The sequence below is a fragment of the Oxyura jamaicensis genome, chromosome 5 (assembly GCF_011077185.1).
Source record: "Oxyura jamaicensis isolate SHBP4307 breed ruddy duck chromosome 5, BPBGC_Ojam_1.0, whole genome shotgun sequence".
NCBI lineage: Eukaryota > Metazoa > Chordata > Aves > Anseriformes > Anatidae > Oxyura > Oxyura jamaicensis.
The window spans coordinates 23092051-23111310 of NC_048897.1; the positions used below are offsets into that span (position 1 = coordinate 23092051).

At 58.5% G+C, this 19260-nt stretch overlaps 1 protein-coding gene across 1 annotated transcript in view; it reads left to right on the forward strand.

The window, feature by feature from the left end:
• LTBP2 (latent transforming growth factor beta binding protein 2) overlaps positions 1–19260 on the forward strand; it is a 64155-nt gene that overhangs the window by 43622 nt on the left and 1273 nt on the right. Inside the window, exons 12-36 of the mRNA XM_035328038.1 lie at positions 2250–2372; positions 2638–2802; positions 3435–3665; positions 4221–4243; positions 5011–5050; positions 5426–5521; positions 6269–6394; positions 6690–6818; positions 7044–7163; positions 8023–8142; positions 8314–8436; positions 8649–8774; positions 10491–10613; positions 10904–11029; positions 11128–11250; positions 11464–11595; positions 12560–12685; positions 13493–13636; positions 13828–14019; positions 14137–14217; positions 14803–14931; positions 15147–15287; positions 15448–15615; positions 16123–16398; positions 16639–16788. Of these exons, the coding sequence (XP_035183929.1) occupies positions 2250–2372; positions 2638–2802; positions 3435–3665; positions 4221–4243; positions 5011–5050; positions 5426–5521; positions 6269–6394; positions 6690–6818; positions 7044–7163; positions 8023–8142; positions 8314–8436; positions 8649–8774; positions 10491–10613; positions 10904–11029; positions 11128–11250; positions 11464–11595; positions 12560–12685; positions 13493–13636; positions 13828–14019; positions 14137–14217; positions 14803–14931; positions 15147–15287; positions 15448–15615; positions 16123–16398; positions 16639–16788 (3333 nt within the window). The remainder of the gene's footprint in view (positions 1–2249; positions 2373–2637; positions 2803–3434; positions 3666–4220; positions 4244–5010; positions 5051–5425; positions 5522–6268; positions 6395–6689; positions 6819–7043; positions 7164–8022; positions 8143–8313; positions 8437–8648; positions 8775–10490; positions 10614–10903; positions 11030–11127; positions 11251–11463; positions 11596–12559; positions 12686–13492; positions 13637–13827; positions 14020–14136; positions 14218–14802; positions 14932–15146; positions 15288–15447; positions 15616–16122; positions 16399–16638; positions 16789–19260) is intronic.

Below are 19260 nucleotides of genomic sequence, written 5' to 3' on the forward strand. Positions count from 1 at the left end.
ACCACACACTGGTGTAAACCACAGGCTGCCTGCCAGCGTGGTTGTTCCTCAGGAGCGCCAGCAGGCTTGTGTGGGGTGGAAGGAAGCAGCCGAGACAGCTTATGAACCTCATTTCACGGTGCCTGAGGCCTCTTCTTGTGGGTCAGCCGTGGCTCTGGCCGGCTGCAGGGGTAGGAGTGTGTGGCACCGAGAGCGCCTGCCTGCCTCTGCTCCCCTTGGGGATTTCCAAGGTGGGTGGGTCTTCTGCTGCTAGTGGAAAAGAGGGGCTGGACCGAGGCCAGCGTGTGGCCCTGGTTTAAATTAAGCTCACAAAGCACAGCCCTTGGTGCTTGTTTGTTTTGTGCTCTCATTACTCTAATCCCTTCAATCCCTTTGCTTATGCGGAGGCCAAGCACCTCATCCCCTTGGTGTGTCAGCGTGACACGGCCCTGAGTGGTGCCAGGGAGGGACAGAGATCAGCCACACAGCCCGAGCCTCCTCTCCGAGTGGGGTTCCCAGCTCAGCTGGGGTCTGGCTACTGCTTTTTGCTCGACAACTCTGACCTGTTCTTGGCACCAAGCAGGAAAACACCACTTGTCACAGCACTGTCACAGCCACCCCCTCCTCCCAGAGCTGCAAGGCACAGCACCACTGCTGTGCACAGGTTGCCTGTATCTTCCAGGACATAAACTCTCAGTGGATCCTTTCAGAGGATGTTTTCCTGCCATGCAGGGTGCTCTATTGATCCTCCCTGACAAGCTTTGTTATCTCTCTGTTGGGGTTTCTGCTCCGAGGCCACCAATTCTGGTCAGCAGAGGAGATTCTCTCAGGACTCGCTCACACTTGTCAGTCTAGAGAGAGCTGGAGAGCTGTCCTTCCTTGGGGCGTGGGGTAATCAAGAGGTACGCAAGGGGATGTCTGTGTGACCCACGTAGGAAGACCTGTTCTCCATCCTCTGCTGAAAGGTCTGCCCCAGGAACTGCATAAGGGCCAGCTCTAGGTCAGTGCAGACAGATGCTGTTCCTCCCTGGACTGTTGCACATCCCTGTGGCATTGGTACTTCCAACTGGCTGAACATCATGACCTGGTTTTTGTGGCCCCGGTGTGCCTCAGCCGTGCGTGGGGCAGCTGGTAGAATGAACGGAGGAGTTTAAGAGCACAGGTCTGGAGAGGACCTCCCTGGTCAGTAAGTCTAAACTCCAGCTGTCACAGCTGGCTGTGTGACACCCCAATTCTGCCAAGCAGTGCTGCCTCAGCTCTGAGGAATAAGCTAGAGTGGGGAAAAGTTGTTCCTCTGCCGAGCTGCTGTCAGGCAGTGTTCTTCCAAGTGTCCCAGCAGTTCTTCTTTGCACACCTTCCACCTTGAGACAGTCTCTAGAGGGCACCTGAGGTTCCAGCAAGGCCTTGTATACTGGTGTTAAGGCTGCCCTGGGTCTTTGGAAAGCGGTTGGCATGAAGGTGTCTAGCATCATGTTGGCATTTCTTACAGTAACATGGTCTGTGAGCTCTCACTGTCTGCTCCAGCCTCGTAGCTTGTAGCATATGAGTTTTGTAGTGGAGTGTTGCTGAGGTTTGTCCAGCTCCTGCTGCTCCACGCTCCCATCCAGCTCTTCCTGAACTGCTTGTGCTTCCCAAGACGGCACATTTCATCAGCACACTTGCTTTTCTGGGCCAAGGTCTTTAGCAAAGATGTAAAGCTGGATCAATCCATGAGGAGTGCTTCCTTTTTGTCCTCCACCCTGAGATCTGCCCTCAGCTCCCCCCTTATGCACCTTTTGCCAATCCCCATCTTCTCCAGCTTAGCTCATACATTCCTGCGTGGTGCTGTAGGAAAGGCTTCGTTGCTGGCCAAGCGGATGAGACTGACGGTGTTTCCCTGGGAGAAGCCCAGCTCCCTTCTGAAGACTGCCTGATGTTGCTTGCTGAGTCAGGGGCAGAGGCAGTGCTAGAACTTGGTGTCCTCTCTCTTGCATGACCTACAACCCAGAAGAAGACACTACAGCAATGAGCCAGAGCCTGGTCCACCACTTTCTGCCTAGCAGTGGGCTCTCAGCAGCCGGCGTGCTGCCCGCACCCACATGGGGTACCAGTCCATGTGCTCTTCCCTCATCTCTCCAACTTTGAGGCACCATCAAGGCTCTGGAGGCTGGTTTGGCTGGCAGCAAAAGGGGAGAGGCAGCTCCCCTCCACCTTGCACCCAGTGCTCCCGGGCACCAGCCAGCCACACGGCCAGGGGCTGTCAGCTGAGCCAGTGCTCCCTCTTCCCACAGATATCAACGAATGCTTGATGCAGGGCTTGTGCAAAGACGCCGAATGTCTGAACACCCGCGGCAGCTTCCGCTGCACCTGCCGGCCTGGCACCATGTTGGACCCCTCCCGCAGCCACTGCATCTGTAAGTGCTCCAGGGGACCGCAGCGTGGGGAGGGGAAGGACCTGAGCAGGACCCCACAGCTCCGTGGGGCTGCAGCGCGCTCTGTGCCTCTTGCACATAGGGGTGGGTGCAGGGCTGCGTGCCCCCTGCTCCTGTGATGAGACAGGCCTCGGGACAGACTGGGAGGCACGGGCAGAGAAAGCCCCAAGTGGCTGAGTGCCCTCAGTTCCCTCTTTGGTGGGCGCAGGGCTGGGCCTCAGGCACTGACCCTGCCATTGCGTTTCAGCGGACAAAGCGGTGTCGATGGAGCAGGGGCTGTGTTACCGCTCGGCGGCCGGAGGCGTGTGCTCCTTCCCCCTCTCGCACCGAATCACCCAGCAGATCTGCTGCTGCAGCCGCGTCGGCAAGGGCTGGGGCAAGAACTGTGAGGAGTGCCCCATGCCCGGCTCAGGTGAGACCGGGAAACCACAGCTCTGAGGGAGAGCACAGCCACGTCTGTGCCTGGCTTTGCTTGGCAACCCTTTTGTCTTGCTCGGCTTCCCTCACATCTCCTGCTGGAGTGGGGGTGAGTTCAGCATGTCTCAGCGTGGGGTAGGATGGGGAGGGGAAGGTGCAGATATCCTCAGGGCTGGGAAAAATCTTCTGGTGGTTTGTGTAGAGCATCTTGAGTGGCGTGCGAAGTGTTCGATGCCTGAGTACCAAGGAGTTGCTTTTATCTGCTCCCTCACTCAGTCTGAACCTTCTCATGGCATGACGCCTTCCTAGCAGTACTGACCTAGGGGAGAGATTTAGGTTTTGGTGTCCAGAAGTACCAGCCAGCAGCTGTTGAAAATACCTTCTGCTTGATGCATCCACCCACTGCAGCCAAGATGTGTATCTGTCATGAGTTATCCCTTAGAAATCTCCAGAAAATGATTGGATGGGAGAAACTGGTACCTGCATTCACAGACACCTGTCCGTTTTGACTCTTCCCTGCACATGTCCCACCATCATGTCTGGGTACTGCAGGCACATCTGCCTGTGATCCCTGCATCAACCTCTCCCTTCCAACCTCAAAAGCTCTGATTTGATTTTCCCTTACAGAAGCCTTCAAGGAGATTTGCCCAGCAGGACATGGCTACACCTACTCCAGCTCTGATATCCGCCTGTCCATGAGGAAGGCAGAGGCAGAAGAGCTGCCCCTCAGCCTCGAAGAACAAAGGGAGAGCAGCAACTGGACATTAGACTGGACAACAAGGAGACAGCAGCTGCAGGACAGCTTGCGTGGAAGCATCCTGCAGGCATTACCCCGCCCTGGCATCACGGCAGGAGAGGGTAGTGTGAGGTTAAAGCTGCTCCATCTGGGTCCCTAACAGGGGAGGGCAATTCCCAGGTCCTACCGTGTCCCCATGGGTGTTCTTCAGGCTGATGTGGGCTTTCTACATGTGCGTGAATATGCAAGGTGTCCTTCAGCCCTGCAGTATTCCTGGGGCACGAGACAACCTCTTCAAGCCTTTGGAGGGAAGGTTGAGTGCTTCAGGCTCCCGAGACTGCATCTTTGCAGTTGGTGCTGGCTGTCCAGACTGCCTCCCGTGGGACCTCAGCTCCACGTGGGAGCCTGGCACTGCACTCCCTCAGCTTTTGTCCAGTGCAGCTGGGGAGAAGTGTGACCAACTGCTTGTGCCAGCAGCTGCTGGGGTGGAAGCTCCGCGGGGCTGTGAAGTGCCAAAAGAGTCCAGGGGTATTGGCTTTGGCAACAAGCTCTTACAGGGGAGAATGAAGCACTGTGAGGCAGTGTCTTAGAGGTGGGATGAGGTTAGAGCTGCCAGGGTTGGAGGAGGGTGCCTGCCTGCCTTGTCTCCACTCACCGTGCACTGTTTCATTTTCCAGGTGAAGTTTCTCTTGCTGGGCAGGTGAGTAAAGTTTGTCTTGCCAAACGTGGCAGGATCATACAAACAGGTGATGGGGAGTGGTGAAATGTGGTCAGAGGTAGCAGCAAGGTGAGCAAGTAGCTGCACAGCCTACCCCTTTGGTTGCGCTGCAGTGGCTGGAGGCTGTGTGCCAGGTGCCTGCCCAGCCCTTGCTAAGAGGCTGTTAGCTCACACCAGCGGGAGCTGCGGGCTCTGCGGTGCTAGTTCATGGCCTGTGACCTCCAGTTCACCGCAGGAGACACAGGGCTCCATCCAACAGAGCTGTCTGGGGATTGATTCTCTGCCAGGCTCTCCTGCGGATGGGCTTCATTATTATGAGCCTGACTTGAAACCTGTGTCTCTTGATCCTGGCCATCATTAGAGGCTGGGTTATCTTGCCTCAGTGCCTCTGTGCTTCCCCCCCTACATTGGCTCCTGAATATACTTGTGGCCCCTCTGAGAGAGGGGACAGCACGCTGCCAGTGTCACTGCTTGGTAGAGGGGAGCAAAGACATGGACTGTCCTTTCCCAAGGACACAGGAAAATCTCAGGTCAGGGCAGATATTTGAGGCAACGTGTCCAAAGCTTTTGACTTTGGGGCAGAGCAGAAGTGGGACCGCTGTTGCTTAGCTGCCTCTTTTCTTTGTTATGGAAAGGTCCTCAGAGTGGAGAGATGGGTTGTTCTCAGATGTCCCCTTTGGTGGGCATGGGGCATGGCATCTCAGCTACATACAAGTGGTTAAAGGCAGTCTCGTGTTTCTGTCCCTCAGGTTGCTGCTGGTGCCACCCCAGAGCCCGCCACGCACAGAGGTGAGCACCCGGCTGGTGGGAAGGCAAGGTGGGAGTGCTGATGAAGGGGAAGGGGCAGCAAGGAGAGTGTGATGGCTTTGAGATGCCTCCTCTGCATGGCACCGGGCAGGATGGGCTCCTGGCCATGCCAGGATGGCTGGTGGGCGGCTGCAGGGGTGTGGGAGGTGTTACTTCTCCAGCAGGCTGCGCTGGCTCTGCAGGGAGTGAGCGGAGGAGGAGTAAGATGATGAGGTTTCTGCAGCCACCCTGCTGCCCCACCCTGGCTGTCCCGGGGATGTGGGCACTGGGACACCCAGCATTGGTGGGCTTTGGGTGGACACCTGCACCTGGGACCAGGGGCTGGAGCTCACCTTTCCCTCCTCATTGCTCCCTCAGCAGAGGAAGAGGAGTCCTGGCGTGCTCCACCCCAGCCTGGCCCCACCACCACCTGGGCTGATGCTGCTCCAACACAGATGCCTGCACAGGGCTCAGGTGCGTGTCCCTCCCCTGCCTGCCTGCCACTGTGGGAAATTATGTTCTAAGCTCCATGACAGAGCTCTCTCCCTTCCCAGCCCTCTCCTCTTCCCACCTAACACCCGTCCCAGCCCCTCTGGCGTGCCCCAGCCAGGGGAAGCCAGCCGGGAGTGGGGATGTCCAAGGATGACCCTGGGAGCGAAGCATTTGGTTCTCCAGGCCCTTCCCTGCCTGCAGCTCATCTGCTGGGCAGCGAACGCTAGGCCAGGGGGGTCACGCGCCTGCTCCAGTGGCTGCGGCATGAGCTGAGTCACCGGGAAGCAGGGTGGAAGGGGCGGCATGTGGCTGCTGGGGCGGCTTGTTTACCGCGTAGAAAACAAGAGGGCTGTTGTTCCAGGGCTGCCTAAGCGTCTGGGAGCATGGCCCTGGTCTGGAGCACCTTTGGGAGCAGGGCTGGCGGAGGCACCTTGCTGAGGAATGTGCCTCCCTCAATAGCCTTTTGTCTGGGGTTGGTCTGGCCCTGGGCTGGGGTGGGGGGGGTGATGCTGCTGCCTTTTCCTGTGCCCTGCTGCCCCCCACTGCTGTCTGCACCTTGCTCAGCAGGGCAAGGGGCTCTGCTGTCACCCCAAAAGGTGGCCCCATCCTCCAAGACCTCTGGCACGCATGGGGCTGGCCAGCTTCATCACCTGCCCTGTGTGGGGCTGGGGCCCTGGTGAGCACTGCAGGGACTGGTGCAGCCCCCAGCCCTGTGCTCTCTCCACCCAGGGGCCAGTGGCTGTGCCTCTTCACCTCTCGCCTGTGGAGCTGGCACTTGTGTGCTCACCCCAGACGGATACAGCTGCTTATGCCACCCGGGCTATGCGTTGCACCCCAGCCGTCTCCGCTGCATCGGTATGTCAGCACCTCCTCTGAGGTGAGGGGCGAGGAGGGCGAGCAGGGCCAGAGCAGCCCTGGGGTGGGGGACTCCTGCTGGGACCAGCTCCCGCAGCCCTTATGCTCAGGGCAGGTTGGAAGAGCAGGGCCTCCCTGCCAGGTGTCAGTAGACCCTTTGGTCCTTCAGGCTCTTGGGGCAGGGTTTCTGGCATCTGTGCTGAGCCCCTGCCCACAAGGTGCACTGTGGGGCTGGTGGGGGGTGGCAGGAGCTGCTGGTGGTGACAGCCTGTCTTCCTTCCATGCCTGAGCACAGACGAAGACGAGTGCCTGCAGGATCCTTGTGCTGGGAAAGGTCACTGTGTCAACAGCGTGGGCTCCTATTTGTGCCTCTGCTACTCTGGGTACACCCTGGTTGTCTCGGAGAGCAAGCAAAGCTGTCAGGGTGAGTGGTGGTCTCCTGGCACTGGGCTGCTTCCTCCCCCGGGTCTCCCCTTTCTCCCTCCCTTGTGCTCTCTCATCTGCATGCACACGTGCATACGCTGATCACTGCCTCGTGGTGGTGGGGTGGTGATCCTGGGGTGGGCAGACTTCAGCAGGTGGAGCAGCAAATCTGCATCCAGCTCTGGAGGGGGAAGGCTTCAGGACTTGTCTCCTTCTGTGTTGCCAGATCGAGATGAGTGTGAACAGCCCTCCACCTGCCCAGGACAGCAATGCGTCAACACCCCCGGCTCATACCGCTGCGAGTGCAAGGAGGGCTTTGCCATGGGCCCCCGAGGACAGTGTGAAGGTGAAGCTTGCTGCTGCCTGTTTCCCTCTGTGCAGAGCTGAATACAACTCCTTGCTGAAGGGTTGCTCCTCCTGGAGCAGAGGATGGATCCACCCACGTTTGTCTGCCCTGTGCCTCCCTTGATGGCTGCCTGTCCCCTCTATCTGCAGGAGGGACAGGCTTTCCTAACTCCTCTCCCACTTCCCCAGGGACAGCCCCCATGGCACACTGGGGCCAGCCTAGTGCCAGCTTCCCTCTCTGGGAGGTGATGCCAGACGTTTTAGACTCTGTCACCAGACCCCTGTGCTGGCAAGTGGTCTGCAGGGAGAGCAGGCTGCAGAGGCTGCGGCCACCTGTCCCAACGACATCCCTCTCACTGGGCATGACCTGGGCCCTTCAGAGCACTTGGCCTTGTGAACGCATGATGTGCCTGATCAGAGATCCCTTGTCCCTCAGTAGCTCTTTTCCAACAGACTGGGAGCATACTTTAGGAGACAATAGGGGAAACAGGGTGTGCACAGAATGCTGCTACCCCTGCACGGCCTCCAGGAAGCACGTGCCTTAAGGACTTCCTGAGCTGGAGGCTGCATCCTAATCGTAGTTCTGAAAGTCAATGGTAAAGCAGCCCTGCTTTGCTGATCCCTGAATGTGCCCGTGCACATTCCTGGCCTGGCAACATCCTCTGGCCGTGAGTTTTGCTGCTGGATTGTCAGCCCTCACGTGTGGGTGTAGTATCCTTAGTGCTTATGAGAAGCATTCCCCAAGCCCTGGCAAACCTGTCTCACTTCCTCTTGGGCACCCCTGTCTCGGAGTGGGACCCTGAGGCTCCAGCTGCAGGGGACACCCTGGAGGAGCCTGTAAAGATTTTGTTTCTTGGCAGATATCAACGAGTGTGTGGATCCCAGCCCTTGCCCCCATGGGAAGTGTGTCAACACCCCGGGCTCCTACAGGTGTGTCAGCTGTGCGGATGGATACCGGCCCAGGAACGGGAGATGCATTGGTGAGGACCTCGGGCTGTCCCTGCGAGGCACCCTCGAAGCCCATGCAAACCTCAAAAAGAGCCGGGGGCACGTGCAGCACGCTTGTCTAGCACTGTGCCCTTGTGACTTGGGTGGTGGGGACAGACCTGAGCACCCTTCTATGCCACATTGCCCTTTTCCCTGTCACACAGATGTGGATGAGTGCCTTGTGGAGGGGACCTGTGCCCATGGACAGTGTGTCAACCTGGATGGCTCCTTCCGATGTTCTTGCTACCGGGGTTACGAGGTGGCACCTGATGGGAAGAGTTGCCGAGGTACCGAGGAGCTCTTGGTCCAGACCCAGAGCCCCCTGACACATCACACACCCAGCCAGAGGTTTCCCTGGGCATTTCTTGAATGCTTGGCTCTGGCCAGGTCCTGACTCTCTGGACCCCATGTTGGCTCTTTCCCTCAGCTTAGCTGCCCTTGGTCGTGGTTTCTCCTCATTCTGCCTGCTCCCCTCACTCTCCCTTGTGTCCTTACACAGACATCGACGAGTGCACAGCCCGGGCTGCCTGTCCCTCCGGACTCTGCCTCAACACCGAGGGCTCCTACTCCTGCATGGCCTGTGATGCTGGCTACACTGCGTCCAGAGATGGCAGCGTGTGCGAAGGTACGGCTTCTCTTTCCCAGGGACAGAGAGAAGGAATACCCATGAGGGGGAGATAGCCAAACCTAGGTTGTTGGTAGGACCTGGGGACGTCCTTGGCCTCCAGATCTTCTGCAGCTGGTTAGCTCCCCAGTCAGCAGGTAGCAAGGGGGTCTGCAAGTGGATGTCACGCAGAGCAGCAGGAGGGAGACCTCCCTCACCCAGGAAAGGGATGGGGGAAGGACTCACTGATGAAACTCCTGGACTAATTGTGACCTGAGGAATGCTGACAAAGGCCAGAGGAATACGAGGAGCCCTGGGAATATGGGCAGAGACAGGCTGTGTGTGGTTCAGCTCAGAATCGTGTGCCTGGGAGCATGTGACCCAAATGTAGGTCCTCAGTAGAGAAATTTCTCTCTAGAGAGCTGCAGAGCTCTGCAACTTGTACACAGCTGTTGAAAAGCACCCAGGAAGATTTCACCTTTGATGTGACTCCAGAAGTTCCCCTGCATGGGGTATCCACTTGGGGAGGTGAAGAAGGCTTCCCCCCCCCCTTCTCCTTTGTGCTAGTGCCTGGGAAACCCGGTGTGAAATGAGGTCACTTTCCATATGATTTTTGCGTGCAGTGGAAGAGCTATAGATCGGTCCCCTCCATCTGCCCTCCCCTTTCCCAGGACTCCACGTGACCCCCTTCTCAGCCACCTTGCCCTGGCCGTGTCACGAGGGCACCTTATCAGGGTTCGATACTGTTTGGGTCACACTAACCCAATGGCAGGATGGCACGTTCTTCCCTGCCTTGGCTCGTGGCCTTGTCTGTGGATCTGGGCTTCATATTTGAAAAACGATAAGGGTTTTGTGATAGTTTTGTGATAAATAAACTAGGTTATGGTTCGTCTCCAAAAGGATTCAAGAGCATCGCTACTTGCAGCCCTTTGAAACCAAAAAGCTGGACACCCTGCCCTGAGGAGGGAGGGAGCAACGCTGCTTTATGCCTGGGGCATGTTTGGTGCTCTGCAGAGAGGAAAAGAGGGTCCTTAGCCTTGGGGCTCAGTGTGGGGACTTGTCTTCTGCCCTTGTCCCCTGCCTGTAGAGCTTGCAACACGGGGACAGGTGACTGGAGCGGTCCTGAGCGATGGGGCTGGCTGAGGCTGGGCCAGCTTTGCCAGGAGAAGGACATCTTAGGCCAGCCTGGCAAGTAGAAAAGCAGAGCCACGGGACGTGTGGCTGGTGGTGGGTTACTTTCACAAAGCCTGCTCTGGTGCAGCTAGCTGAAGAGAGGGCTTGTCAGCATACATGGCTCTGCGCTGGCCTCTTGGTGGTGGTGGTACCCAGTACAGAGCTCTGCTGGAGGCAGAGCAGGCTGCCCTGGGCCATGCCCAACTGGGTATGGGCTGTCTCCAAAGAGAGAAACTTCACAGCCTCTGGGCACCGTGTCCCTCACCTGCCTGGAGATGCCTTCCAGGATCATTTTTCGTTAGGGTTAGCGTTGGTGTGTGTGTGCTCAGCTCGGGGGTTGGAACCAGTTCCCGCTGCCTGCAATGGGCAGGTGAAGGATGTGTGCTGACCCCTCACACCCCAGTAACAGTCCCTGCCCTCACCTCACTGCAGCAGCTTGCCCTGGAGGGCAGCCCGAGCCCGCTTTGCAGGCTGACAGCGGGGTGATGGCTGCCCTGGGAGGGGACCTTCCAGTGGTGGCAGGAGCTGGGGCCTCACTCTGTGCTGTGTCCTTCTGCTCGGCAGACGTGGATGAGTGTGAAGACCCTGCTGTTCAGTGCCGGGGGGGAGAGTGCAGGAACACGCCGGGCTCCTACGAGTGTCACTGCCCAGCTGGCTTCGAGCTCCTCAATGGCACCGTGTGCCAAGGTACGAACCCATCCCTGAAGCCTCCTGGGTCCAGGGCACGCAGCTTCCCTACGGATCCCCTTCTTTCTTGGCAGGGCGGATGCCAGTGCCCGTGCAGGTGATGCCACCATGCACGGCACGCCCATAAGGCTGTAGCCAAATGCAGGGGCACTGTGCATAGGGAAGGTTTCTCCCTCTGTGGCCAGGAGCCCTGTGAGGGCAGCCTGTAAGAGACCATGGAGAGACTGTGGCTTAGGAACAGGACATCCCCCAGAGCTGGGTGGGTGGCTCTGACTCTGCTCCTTCTGCAGATGTGAATGAGTGCCTGAACAGCGAGATCTGCAGCCCCAACGGTGAGTGCCTCAACAGCCACGGGTCCTACTTCTGCATTTGTGCTCCCGGCTTCTCCAACACGGCTGGCGGAGTCAGCTGCCAAGGTGGGTTGGTGGGTGGTGAGGGACATACCTCAGGTCCTGCCCCTTGCTCCTTCCCCTGCTGCAAGATCCAGCCTGACGTTTTGGGCCTGATTTTGCAGATGTGGATGAATGTGCAGACAAATCCCGGTGCTCGCAAGGCCAGTGCCTGAATACAGAAGGTTCCTACAGGTGTCTTTGTGAAAATGGGTTCAAACACTCCCAGGAGACTGACGACTGCGTAGGTGAGAGCTCATCATTGGGGAGATCAGCCCCTGGGATGTGGGGGGACGGGTGCAGCCAGGGAGGGGGCAGTGCCATCTCCCAGTGCCCAAACTTGCCTCATAAGGAGGACCAGCAAGGGCTGAGGGTCTCTGGCAAACTTATCCTGACCCAGGCTCTGCCATGAGCAGAGACCCCACCTGACCGTCCCTCTCCCTTTGCCCTGCTCCCTGCAGACGTGGATGAGTGTAAGGAATACGGGGATGCCATCTGCGGCACGTGGCGGTGCCAGAACAGCCTGGGCTCCTACCGCTGTATCATGGGCTGCCAGCCCGGCTTCCACTGGACGCCGCTGGGTGACTGCATCGGTGAGTACAGCCTGCGTGGCCCTGTCCCCTCGCTGGCAGGGACAGGGTGGCTGTGGGACATCTCTGCCAGGGGCGCGGGGGAGAAGGAGGAGGAGGAGGAAGCATGTGGCCAGTGGGGAGGCAGATAATGCCGAGAGTTTGTTTTCTTGGCTGAGCTGCCTGCTTGTGTCTAGACTTCTCTCTTCCTGGCATCTGGAACAGGCACTGCATTGTGCTGCTTTCCGCTCAGGGAGAGTCCTGGGCAGGTTACAGCCATTCCAGGCTTGGGGCTGGACCACAGCTCCCAGTAAGCTGTGCTTGCTGGAGTGACTGCCTGCACCAGTCACCTGCATGGCAGCGCTGGGTGAGGGGAAAGCTGCCACTACCAGTGTTAGGCAGGTCTGGGTTTCGAATTCAGGCCTCATCAACAGGCGAAAGGAGAAGTACAAGGGGGGTTCTGCAGTTTTCCTGGTTCCCCCTGGCTCAGAGAAGGCTGCAGCAAGGAGGAGCTGCTGCCAGCCACTGAGTTTGGGGCTGTGCCAGGACTCAGTGGTGGCAGCACTGTGGGAGCAGTGGGCTCGGGGCTCTGCCCCCTCCAGGGAAGTGTGCCCAGTGCAGCAGCAGCGGAGTGGGATGCTCTCCCCAGCCCTCTGTGCTTGTGCGACACACTTCAGTTGCCCCCTTAGATCTCCTGCTGATGTGAGTCAGTATTACACCACTGCAGGACCTCCCCTGCTCTCCCCTCTACCAGCCACATCCCGTGCTCCCCATCTTCCCATCCACTTCCCACTCCCACCCTGCCCCCGCCCCCCTAACCCACACACTCGTAGCAGGGGGGTGAGCAGGGCGACCACATCCAGTGCCTCGCATCGAAGTGTTGCTTACCCTAATCCCCAGCCTTGGGGTCAGAGCAGAAGGGGCTGGCTGCGTGTGTGTGTGGTGGCACTGGGGTCCGGGGCAATTGCTGTAACTCCTGCTGCTGCAGACATAGATGAATGCGCCAACGAGACGCTGTGCGGGAGCCACGGCTTCTGTGAGAACTCGGACGGCTCCTTCCGCTGCCTCTGCGACCGCGGCTACGAGAGCTCACCCTCCGGGCACTACTGTGTCGGTGAGTCACTTGCTGGGTCCCTGTCCCCTGCCGTCACTCTTCCAGGTGGTGAGGAAGAGCCTTCAGCAGACTGAAGACCGGTGTGGCAGTGACCCTGCTATGGGGTGGCACCCGGGGTAAGGACAGGGACGGCATCCATGCATTGAGAACCCCAGGCACGGACAGGAGAGCCCCTGGGGGCAAAAACCCTCCTGTGCTGTCCCTTAGGACACCAGACTCCTGGGGCTGTGAACGGACAGGGCTCCACGAAGGAGCAAGAGGCTCCCAGTGGAAAGGGAGCCCTGCTCTGTGCAGGTGCCATGGAGCTGCTTAGGGGCTGCAGACACTGAAGGGACTAAAGGCATACCTTAAAAGGCGCCTGGAGGAAACAGGCAGGGTGTAATATAGGGGGAAACGTTTTCAGCATGAGGGTCATCAGGCACTGGAAGAGGTGCTCAGGATGGTTGTGCAGTCGCCATCCTTGGAGGTTTGCAAGAGCCAACTAAACAAAGCCCTGGGCAGCCTGCTTGGCGCATAAGTGACCCTGCTTTGAGCAGGGGGTTGGCCTGGAGACTTCACCTGATGGAGTTTTGACCTCCTTCAAACCTGGCTGATCCTGTGGTGCTGCAGCTGGAGTTCAGGCGGTCTGAATGCCCCGAGAGCAGGGCAGGAAGCTCTCACCAGCCTTGTGTTGAGCCATGGCATAAACGGAGCTCCCAGCTCTGCCCTAGCAGCTCCAGCTCCCCACCAAAGGATGCCCCAGTGCTGCAGCCATGCTCTCCCCTCCCACCCAATGGGCCGGAGCCCATTGCTCCCCCTTTTCTGCAGATGTGAACGAGTGTGAGCTGATGGTGGCCGTGTGTGGGACTGCGCTCTGCGAGAACGTGGAGGGATCCTTCCTGTGCCTGTGCCCCAGCGACCACGAGGAGTACAACACCGAGGCCGGGCAGTGCCAGCCACGAGCAGCCATGGGTGAGAAGCAGGCAGGGCAGGAGCGTGGTAGCCCCGGCTGGGGTGAGGGACAGCCGAGGAGGTTGCGGGGGGTGCCAGGGCTGATTGTGCCCATGCTGGCATGGGAGAGCTGTCTTCTGGGGAGAGCCGAGGAGCCTGAAAGTGGGACCTCCTGGGTGTGGGAATCCCATCCCTGCTCTGCTGTCTTCCAGAGGGCCCTGAGAGACACGCAGCCCAGCCCTCCGACAGCTCAGAGCGCAAGCAGTGCTACTACCACATCAGCGACGTCCGCCTGTGTGACAGCGTCCTGGCCAAGAACGTCACCAAGCAGGAGTGCTGCTGCACTGTGGGGGCAGCCTGGGGTGACAACTGTGAGACCTACCCCTGCCCCATCGCGGGCACAGGTAGGACGGTGGCCCCGCCGCTCCCAGGCAATGCCAGTGCTCTGCCCACCAGCTTGGTTGCACTAACGAGCTGTTTTCTTTTGTCCCATCTCTCCTTGGCATCTGCCCCTTGGCCAGTGGAGTATCAAGAGATCTGCCCTCTAGGGAAGGGCTATGTTCCCCAGGAAGATCTGCTCTCAGGAAAAGTCTCCTTCACAGGTACTAGCATCATTTCTTCCACTGGGGAGAAGGAGGGCACTGTGCCAAGCCCTGCATGGAAATGGAGCCCCAGAAATACCTCCCCAGGGCTGTGGTGGGGGGTGCTGGCATCCTGCTCGGAGAAAGGGATGATTTCCTCCCAGCCAGAGGAATTACAGACTGTCAGTACCACTGAGCTGGAAAGCGCCTCTTCCTCCAGTCCTGCCTCATTGCTGGCAGTGATCCTTTCTTGGTGGAACACTCCCATGCATATTTCCCACCAGGGATGGGGTCCAGTAAGACATAAGCCTTCCAGTTACTGATCAGTGTTTCTAGTGGCCAGCTGGCTCAGACTTTGACACTTCATCTCCATGGGTTTGTGTTCTCAACCTTCCAGAAACACAAGTGCATCTCCTATTTTTTAAAACATCTGCTAAAAGAGCTCCTCATCATCCCTCCTCCTGCTTAGCCTGCGGGTGCTCACAGGCGTGAGGCGGGTGGGAGAGGCAGGGGGCTTGTCTGGGGACCTCAGGGTGGCCCAGTCCGAGGAGCCATGTGGCTGTGCGCCCTGTGACACGCTCTCTTCTCTCCCCACTCCTCTCTCAGACATGGATGAGTGTGAGACATTTGGCTCTGAGTTCTGCCGCAACGGACAGTGTCTGAACACGGTGCCGGGCTACAAGTGCTTCTGCCGTACGGGCTATTTCTACGACCCCAGCAGGCTCGAGTGCGTTGGTAAGACGTCCTCAAAGAGCAGCGAGGCCACCACTGTGTGGAGGGACAGAGGAGCTGCTGTACCCATAGCCGTCCCTGCAGGGACGGGTCTGGCCAAGGGGCTCTCTGTGACCCTCCTGGGGATGGGAGAGGTGGCAGGCAGCGCTTTGGCAGGGAATGGGCCCCGCTGCCCCTGCCTGCCAGCCTGAGACTGCTCTGTCCTTGCACATGGGCAGATCAGGACGAGTGCCAGAACGAAGTGTACTGCATCAACGGCGAGTGTCTGAACACGGATGGTTCCTACCACTGCTTCTGCAGCCTCCCGCTTGTGCTGGATGCCACAGGCAACCGCTGCGTGAACCTCTCCGGCAGGGCAGGTGAGCCCCAGCACACCTTCACCCATCCCAGCTGCAGCGGGGTCACCCCGAGAGGGTGCGGGAGGGAATGGAGCCGGGACGTGTGGTTGTCCCCACAGAGCAAGGGAGTGACCCTCTTCCAGATGATTTCCACAGCATCCTTTGCTCATGTCACTTGCAGATGCCCTGGAGGAGTATGAAATCCACCTGGACGTCTGCTGGCAGACTGTCTCTGACTACATCTGCCAAGACCTGCTGCACGGCGAGCAGACCACCTACACCGAGTGCTGCTGCCGCCTCGGCGAAGCCTGGGGCCAGAACTGCGCGCTCTGCCCCCACAGGTCCTCCGGTGAGCGGGGCAGCACGGGCAAGCATCCCCTGGCAGAGCTGTGCCATGCATGGTTGGACATAGCTGCAGCCAGGGCTCTACTGGTCATCCTCATTGCCAAAAGGAGCCCAAATGAGCGGGCTGCCCTGCCTCTCCAGGGCTGAGCTGCACCAGTGGGGCAGGACATACCTGCAAACTGGTTTGAAATGGTCCAAGGTGTCTGAGGGGAGAGTTGATCCATGCATCATGCTGCTCCCTTCAGGCCTCACAAGGACCAGCCCTGAACACCCTTGTGAGAGGAGAGATACCCAGACCAGGATGGGAGCACCCTGGGGATTTGGGTTCTCACTGTGCAAGGACTTGCTGGCCCCAGACAGGAGCTGGTCTCCTTCAAGACAGTGTCCTAGCAGCAAAATGTGGAGCTGCAGCTCCACTGAGGCTTTCCTGGCCTGGTGCGGGTGCACCCTCTTCAGCCATACGCCACACCTCTCCTGAGCTCTGACCTTGTTATTCTCTCACTCTTTGCAGCTGATTTTGCTTTCCTGTGTAGTGGGGCCAGTGAAGACAGTGACAGAGGGGCTGAGGTCCGAGAAAGACCTAGGTATGAGTACGGACTGGGCTTGGAAGACCCCCACTATGGCCTTACCAGCCCAGACATGGGCCCCTACTACAACTACCTGGAATCTGAATATGGCAACCCCGATGTGGGCTTCCCTCGGCGGGAACCCAGCAGCGAGTTTCGTGGCAGCCCTTTCCACCACAGCCCGGGGCGGCCCCCGCCCCGCTACCTGCCCAGCCAAACTGGTGAGTACTGGGAGACACAGAGAGCTGACTTCTGGTCCAGCCTGTGTCCACAAGAGCCGCCTGGCAGCTCCCACCCCAGCTGGGATGCTCCAGGATTGCCACAAGCTCTCCCCCCAACCTTTGCTCCTGGCTGCTCTCAGTTTGTGCCAGCCCCACCTGCACCATCCCACCCTGTGCCTGATGTCCCCTATAGCCGGTTGGGTGGTCACCCTGCTCTGACATCCCCTTGCCATCCTCCAGGTCTCTACGAGGGCTTCGAGGGCCTGCAGGCTGAGGAGTGTGGCATCCTCAACGGCTGCGAGAACGGGCGCTGTGTACGCGTCCCAGAGGGCTACACCTGCGACTGCTTCGACGGCTTCCAGCTGGACATGACCCGCATGGCCTGCGTGGGTGAGTGGCTCCCTGTCCTGCTTCAGCTGGGGCGGCCCCCGCATCCCTTATCTGCTGCCGCTCTCTGCTGGTGCTGGCTGGGACGGTTGTTGGAGGCTCCCCAGCTCCGACGGATGCTTCGTGGCCTTGGAGCTGGGAAAGTCCCTCCGGCATTGCAGCCTGCCTCTGCTCTGCCAACATCAGGGCACCTCGGGGCATCGGGGAACACGGGGAGCAGCTGCTCGCTGCCTTCTTTGGGTAACACCCCTGTGCCTCGTCAGCTGCTGCTGTACTTCTGCTTGCTTTCCTCTAAATCCTCCCTGTCCTACGAGCCAAGGTCTCTAAAGCTTCTCTCATCACCTCCTCTACATCCCCACAGTGTGCCTCCATCCTTTCCACAGCAGAGCTCCCCAGGCCAGCCCGAGGCACCCAACAGAACAGACGTCCCTCTCTTTCCTCGGGCAGGGCACTTACTCCAGCTGCCAGCATCCTTACTGCACAACACGATTGTGCAACTGCACACGGAGCCTGTGGCCTCTGCTTCCCCACAGGGCAGAGCAGCTGCCTAACCTCCTGCTCCCACTTCTGCAGTCGTGCACAGTTTCCCTTTCCTGGGCTGCAGGGCTTTATACTCATCTTTGGTGAACTTTGACTTCTCCAAAGGGCTTCTCTGCTGGACCAGAGGGAGCCTGAAGCCCCAGAGCACTTGCAGGCTGAGATCACGCACAGGTTTTGTGAGCACGGGGAGTTTTCCTTTGTCTACACTGATTGAATTGAATGGAGCAGGAGTCAGGATACATTTTAAATGGCTTTTATTTTAGCAGCCAACGATTGCTAATTATCTTTTGGGTGCAGCTTGGTGACCCATTGTGCAATTGCCACACTTTCATCTCGCCCATATTTTCTTGGTCTGGTTGAGTGTGTCATGTGAGAGCATGTTGAAACCCTTACCCTGGCCAAGACGTGTTATATCCACTGTTCCTCCCTTATCGGACAGAGCAGTTATCAGGTCAGCGAAGGGAACTAGATTGGCCTGACATAATCAGGCCTTAACAGATCTGCACCAACCATTTAACTACCCCGATATCCTCTGGGGAGAAGAGGGCAATGACCTAATCACTCAGAAACCTGCTCTGTGTAAGTGGAGGGGGTGAGTAGTCTTTAATTCTGAATTCCCCCCTCTCCATTCTGGGAGCTAGTCACCAAATTTCCCCTTCCTCAGGTCCCTTAGACCTCCTTTATCGTCTGCCTCAGAGGGAACTGCTGACTTCCCAGTTCTGGAGCACAGCTTTACCTAACTAATTGTCGAGCTCCTCCACCACGATATTGCCTTTCCCTCCCACAGCCTGCCCCGTGCTCCTGCCCCCTCTTTTACATACTTGAACCGTCCGCACTGGCTCTGGTCACAACGAGCATTTTTCTGATGGCTGGAACAAAGCCTGCGGCAGCTGCGCCAGCCGGCTCGGCATTGTCTGGCTTTTGTTTCCTCCTCCGATAAGGACCAGGCCTACATTCCCCATTGTTTCCTGCTAATGTATTTATGGAGCCTTTTCTTGTTGCTTTTTCTCGCCTCTGCCAGCACTCATTTCACACTGGAGCTGTTATTTTTTCCCTGTCCGTTCCCCTGCGTGAGCTGTCATGTACCCGCATTACACTGCAAGCCTTTGGAGGGCTGCTGTCCTTGTCCCACAGCCCTGCCCGGTGTGGGACAGCCCCACAGCTCGGTGCACACTGCCAGTACCTCACTGCTGCTGCTGGCCTTCGGGTGCCTCTGGCCACAAGCACTCTCTGTGCCGGGGCTGCTCTGCCTGGCTGTGCTGCCGAACACCTCGGGCTTCGGAGTGAGCACATCCCGTCCGTACGGACGTTCTGGCCCTGGGGTTCAGCCCAAGTCCCCCGTGCCTGCTCAGCCATCGCTTTGGTCGCCTTATTCCCCACACTTCCATCTCACATTTCTCCTTGCTGTATTTCTTGTTCCTCCCATGACTTACGCTTCCTCACACCGCAGCTGGAGGCTTTGCTTCCAGCCTCCCTCTCTCTGTCACAGTCCCATCCAGCCCGCACTGGGGATAGCCCAAGGTCCCTGGGGTGGCCGAGCTGTTCCTGCTCCTGGGCGCTGTCTCTGCTGGGGCACTGCTGTCCCTTGGGAGGACGGACAAACTGACCGGCTCTCCCAGCTCCTCCGCTCTCATCCCCTGGGTCTCAAATTATCTGCCGATCTGTGGGGACAAAGGCTGGAGTTTGTGGTCAGGGGGCTCAGGCCTCCACCGGCCTCTGCAGCTTCAGGAAAGCTGCATTGAGCAGAGCTGCAGCAGTGCATCTGCCTGCAGGGCTCCTGCACGAGCACTTTGGCACAGTTTGCAGGTTAATAAAACAAGCACTTGTTTGTGCACCGCGAGGTTCCTTTGTGTTCTGGTCCTGGAGGTGATAACTGGCCTCTCAGGGTCACCATCATCTGCCTCCTCAGCCTTGCCAGCCCAGGAAAGGGCATTT